Genomic DNA, 5211 nt, shown 5'->3' with positions numbered 1-5211 from the left:
GGTTTATGGGGTCACAAAGAGTCAGACATGGCCGAACAACAAAAGTTGAAAAACACTTTGGATGTATTATCCCATTTGTACGGATATACTTGGGGGAGATGCTATTAGTTAGTTATCTCCATTTTACAGATGAAGAAACTGAGGCAGACAAATGTTAACTGACTTGCCCAGGGTCACAAAGCTAACGTCTCTGAGATAGGATTTGAATCTGGGTCTTCCTCATTCCAGTTCCAGTGTGCTATCACTGCACCACATGGGAGCCTCCGGTTGGGCATAGAAATATGAATCAGGTATGGAATACGTAGTTATTTTATATTCAGAAAAGAAATGCTAAACACAATACACATATGTGTCCATTTGACAGAAAAAAGCTTAGGCAGCAGTAATCATTTCTGCTTTACTCTTTTATAGGTATGTCTATACACATATGCATATATATGGATATAATGAGGGTTTGATGTGATCTGCATATGCACCAGATTCTTGCTACAGATTCTTGTTACATATGTGTGTGTGTATGTGTAAAACACAAATGGGGGGGGAAGAAAGACAGTGAGACAGAGACATTGAGGGGGGAGGGAGGGAGAGAGAGAAATAGAGAGGAGAGAGAGAGAGAGAGAGAGAGAGAGAGAGAGAGAGAGAGAGAGAGAGAGAGAGAGAGAAGAGAGGAAGAGAGAGGGAGGGAGAGGGAGAGAGAGAGGGAGAGGGAGAGAGAGAGAGAGAGAGAGAGAGAGAGAGAGAGAGAGAGAGAGAGAGAGAGAGAGAGAATCTCCTTTCTTAAAATTAGATTAGGATAGGGCCTGAATCTTTTCTGCTTATACTGGGTTTCCCAAAAGTTTTAACTTAAAACTGCACTAATTCCTTTTTGCTCCGATTCTTCTCTTATTATTCTCTTACTAATGCAGAAATGTTATATATATATATATATCAGATTATTTGCTGTCTAGGGAAGGGGGAGGGAGGGAGAAAAATTTGAAATTTGAAATCTTATCTAAACAAATGTTGAAAACTAAAAAAAAAAATAAAAGAAGAATTAAATTACATAATAAAAAAAAAAACTGCACTAAGACTTTTTGGGACAACCTGTATAGTCCTAGATTTGTCCAGAACACTGATAGATTAAGCAGCTAAATCTGTTGCATACAGTTAATCTCTTGTTTTTATATCATCTTCAAGTCTGAATATTTCCCTTTCCTCTAGTTTAAGGGATTCTCTAATGGATCCTTTTAAGAAGAATTTTTTTAAAGGGGGTGGGGGGAGGAGGAGTTCAGTAAAAACAATCAACACATTTTCTGGGTCAGTATGTCTCATTTTCCATGCCACTAGTCCCCCAACTCTGCAAAGGTCTTCTCTGGAACCAAAGCCCGTCTGTATAATCACACTGGTTACATTTTTCTTTCCCCCTTTTGCCTTGGAAATTGAGCTGTTGGGCTCTTTAGGCATAACGTTCTCCACCTTCTAATTCTTCCCCTCCCCATTCTCTCCCCCTCCCTCCCCTCTCATTCTCTCCCCCTCCCCATTTTCTCCCCCTCCTCTCCCTTCCCCATTCTCTCCCCTCCTCTCCCTCCCCCTCCTCTCCCCACTTTCTTCCCCCCTTTCCTTCCTATTTGGTGTTTCTTTAGACAAGACACTCAGGGGGGAATTTATCATGATGCTCCTGTGGCCCAGGGGGTGCAGGCCGCCCCGAGCAAAGGAGAGAACGCTTCCTTCTTGAGTAAGGGGGCGTGGGGGTGGTACGTCATCTTAACGAATGTTGTGCCGCCATCTTGAGTGCCTTGGAGTTGGGGTGAGGTGGTCGAGGAGGCGGCGGCAGCTCTGAGGTCTGAAGGCCTGAGGCCTGTGTGAGGTATAATTGGCCCCCCTCCCCCTGGCCCAGCCCCATCAGCCCCACCCCACTGGCTCCCCTCGGAGGCTGGCCCTTGGTTGGGTAGTGAGCCCAAGAGGTCCCCAGGAGGAAGTCTCTACCGGAGCCTTTGGGCCCTAGGTGTGAGCCCCTGCCCCACCCTGGGAGTGCCCCCTCTGTCTTCCCCAACCCTAAATCCGTTGAGGCAGCCCCTCCCAGGCTGACCTAGGCCCCAGGTTCATATTCTAACCCTGCTCCGCCCCCCCCCCCAGCCCCCTCCCCTCCCCCACCCCCACCCCACCCCCTGCTCCCCTCCCCCCTTCCATCACCAAAGCCCTTCGCTTCCAAGGCGTCTCCAAGGCGATGACCCTTCTTAGAATGATCTTGTCTGTTGGCTGCCGGTGGATACAGGGGCAACTCCGAGGCCTCCCAGCCTTCTCCCCAGATAGAGCTTATGAAAGCCCTCTTTTCCTAGACTGATCCTGGCCATTCCCCTAAAACTAAACCTTCTTAAGGCACCTCCTCGTAGGCTGATCGCCACGGGGCAAAGTGCCTCCTCCCCCAACCTATGTCACCTCTCCTCCCAGACTTACCTTCTCTTTTCTCCCACTAATGGTAAAAATATCAACAGTTTGACCAAGATCCTGCAAGGTATCTCTCAGAGGTTGATTTGGATCAACTTGGTGAATCCAGCCCCTGAGTCCGAGTCCCCCAAGCTGGCACTGGCCCAGTGGTACAAAGGACCTCAAGGCTTTGCCTCTGCAGATTCTTCTCTCCACCGAGCACCAACGATCAGTGAGTTACTGTCTTTGTGTGCCCCTCCCTGCCTTCTTTCCTGGACATAGGAGATCCCAACCCTGAATCCTAGGGAGCACCCAAGCCCTTCCCCATCTTACCTGACCACAATCTCCCAAAGTGTCTCTTCCCAGATTGAGTTTGGTTATTGGCTTTTATGGCCTCCAAGTCACAGGCTACCCTCTCCCCAGCCCCCAAACACACACACACCTCACCCCCCAGCCATCTCCACTGAGATTGTGAAAGAACTCTCCTTCCTTGACTTACTTTGAGCATTTTTCCCTAGACTCAGATCCCAAAAGGCATCTCATTTTAGGCTCACCTTGGCCCTTCTTCCCAGGATTGAGATCCCAAAAGGTTCCACCTTCCAGACTTATTTTAAGCCATCTAAACTCTTGAATTCATGCTCTGAGTCCCAAGCTTCCCTACATACTGAGATGACAGTCATTCCAGACTGATTTTGGATTACCCTGCCCCACTCTCCCAGAACAAACATCCTGAAAGGGTTCTCATAGATTGATGTTGGCTTTTCTCCCCAGAACCAAGTTCCTAACAGGTGTCGTTCTCCAGACTTGACCTTGATCCTCTCCTGGATCTAGGATTGGAAGTCCAGGCTGCCCCAGTCCATAGACCTTTCTCCACAGTGGGAACCCCTCCGGTGTGTGAGTCTACTTGCATGTAGGTCCATATGTCCACACCCACCCATATGTGTGTTCATCCATCCATCTGTCCATCTGTCTCTCTGTGTGTTCCGTAATTTTCAATTCCATTGTCAGACCCACCCCCCACGCACTTTAGGTGTCATTTTCTTACCCTGAACAGACTTTAACAAAGGCTGTGTCTCGACCAGACTCAGGGTGAGAGCCCAGAAAAAGATCTGAGGAGAGCCGACCGAGGTAGACCCAACATGGAATGGAGTATGGCGCTGCCCAGTTCTTCGGTGTCATCTTCTAGCAAGCATGGAGACCGTTTCATTCCCTCCAGAGCCGGATCCAGGTGGAACCTTCACTTCCATAAACCAAATGAAACTGAGAAATCACCCAAGCCGAAACGCAAGATGAGAGGTGGCAAAGTCAGCCCCGTCTATTCTGCCTTACTGAAGAATGAGCTGCTAGAAGCTGGGATTGAGAATGTCTGGGATCCCAAGTCGGGGGGCCGAAGGCTGCAGCCTTGGACATCGCGCAGAAAGAACCTCTTCACATACACTCAAGTCACTAAGCGGTGGAGACCTGATGTCATCAATGAAGTCTGTCCTTATGTCTTATCTCCCATCAGCGACAAAAGCCAGACATTGCTAGCATCTCAACAGAAATTGGCCAGAAAGATCCCCCGAAGCCCTTTCAAAATCCTTGAGGCCCCTGAACTCCAGAATGACTTCTACTTGAATCTACTGGATTGGTCTTCCTCAAACGTCATTGCCGTGGGCCTGGGCACTCGTACTTACCTGTGGAATGCTTCTACGTGCCAGGTGACCAAGCTGTGTGACTTATCTGTGGAAGGAGATTCTGTGACCTCCGTGGCCTGGTCTGAACAGAGGAACTTGCTAGCAATTGGCACAGATAAAGGCTCTGTGCAGATCTGGGATGTAGCTGTCAAGAAGATACTGTGCATAGTGGAGGGACATTCTTCTAGAGTCGGTGTGCTTGCCTGGAATGCAGATCAGATTTCCTCTGGGAGCCGGGACACGATGATCCTCCAGAGAGACATCCGGGCATTGCCCCTGCAATCTGAGCGGTGGCTTCAGTGTCACAGGCAGGAGGTGTGTGGTTTAAAGTGGTCCATAGATAATGAGCTCCTGGCCTCAGGTGGAAATGATAATACGGTTCTGGTCTGGAACCTCCATAGTTTAAGGCCTGTCCATAGATATACCAAACATGTGGCTGCTGTGAAAGCTCTTGCGTGGTCTCCCCACCAGCATGGCCTCTTAGCATCAGGTGGGGGGACAGCAGACCGCTATATCCGTTTCTGGAATACGCTGACTGGGCAGCCCCTACACCGCATCGATACCGGTGCCCAAGTTTGCAACCTGGCCTGGTCCAGATATGACAACGAGCTGGTCAGCACCCATGGATATGCCGAAAACCAGATTGCCATGTGGAAATACCCCTCCCTGGCACAAGTAGTCAAACTCACTGGCCATACCTACCGAGTGTTGTATCTGGCTGTGTCTCCCGATGGAAGAGCCATAGTGACGGGGGCTGGAGATGAGACCCTGAGATTCTGGAATGTTTTTCAAAAAGCCCGTTCAGAAAAAGAACCTGCATCAGCCCTCAGCCTCTTCACTAAAATCCGCTAACTCTTCCACACCACATCCAGGCCCACACCAAGATGTACATGGAAACGCAGTAGTATTTCTAACTAATTGTCGTGAATGAAGACTATCAACTGAAATGGAAAAGAGGTGGGGGTGGGCAGGTGGACCTGGAGAAACTTTTGAGATTTTTGAGATTCTTATTAAATTCTTAATTGTGACTGTTGTTGAATAATTTTGGGGAAGGGTACATGGTTGGGGGAAGCCACTCAGAAGTTAAGATATCATTCTTCACAAAGGGCAAATAGAAGGGAACCCAAGG

At 48.7% G+C, this 5211-nt stretch overlaps 1 protein-coding gene across 1 annotated transcript; it reads left to right on the top strand.

The window, feature by feature from the left end:
* Positions 1-3545: 3545 nt before the first annotated feature.
* On the top strand, positions 3546-4934 carry LOC122734104 (fizzy-related protein homolog). Its single transcript, XM_043974795.1, has one exon. The coding sequence runs from the start codon at positions 3546-3548 to the stop codon at positions 4932-4934; it is 1389 nt and encodes a 462-aa protein (XP_043830730.1).
* Positions 4935-5211: the final 277 nt, after the last annotated feature.

This window comes from Dromiciops gliroides, chromosome X (genome assembly GCF_019393635.1).
Source record: "Dromiciops gliroides isolate mDroGli1 chromosome X, mDroGli1.pri, whole genome shotgun sequence".
Classification (NCBI taxonomy): Eukaryota; Metazoa; Chordata; class Mammalia; order Microbiotheria; family Microbiotheriidae; genus Dromiciops; species Dromiciops gliroides.
Note: the sequence above shows the minus strand (reverse complement) of the source record. Positions and strands in the feature narration are given on the sequence as shown.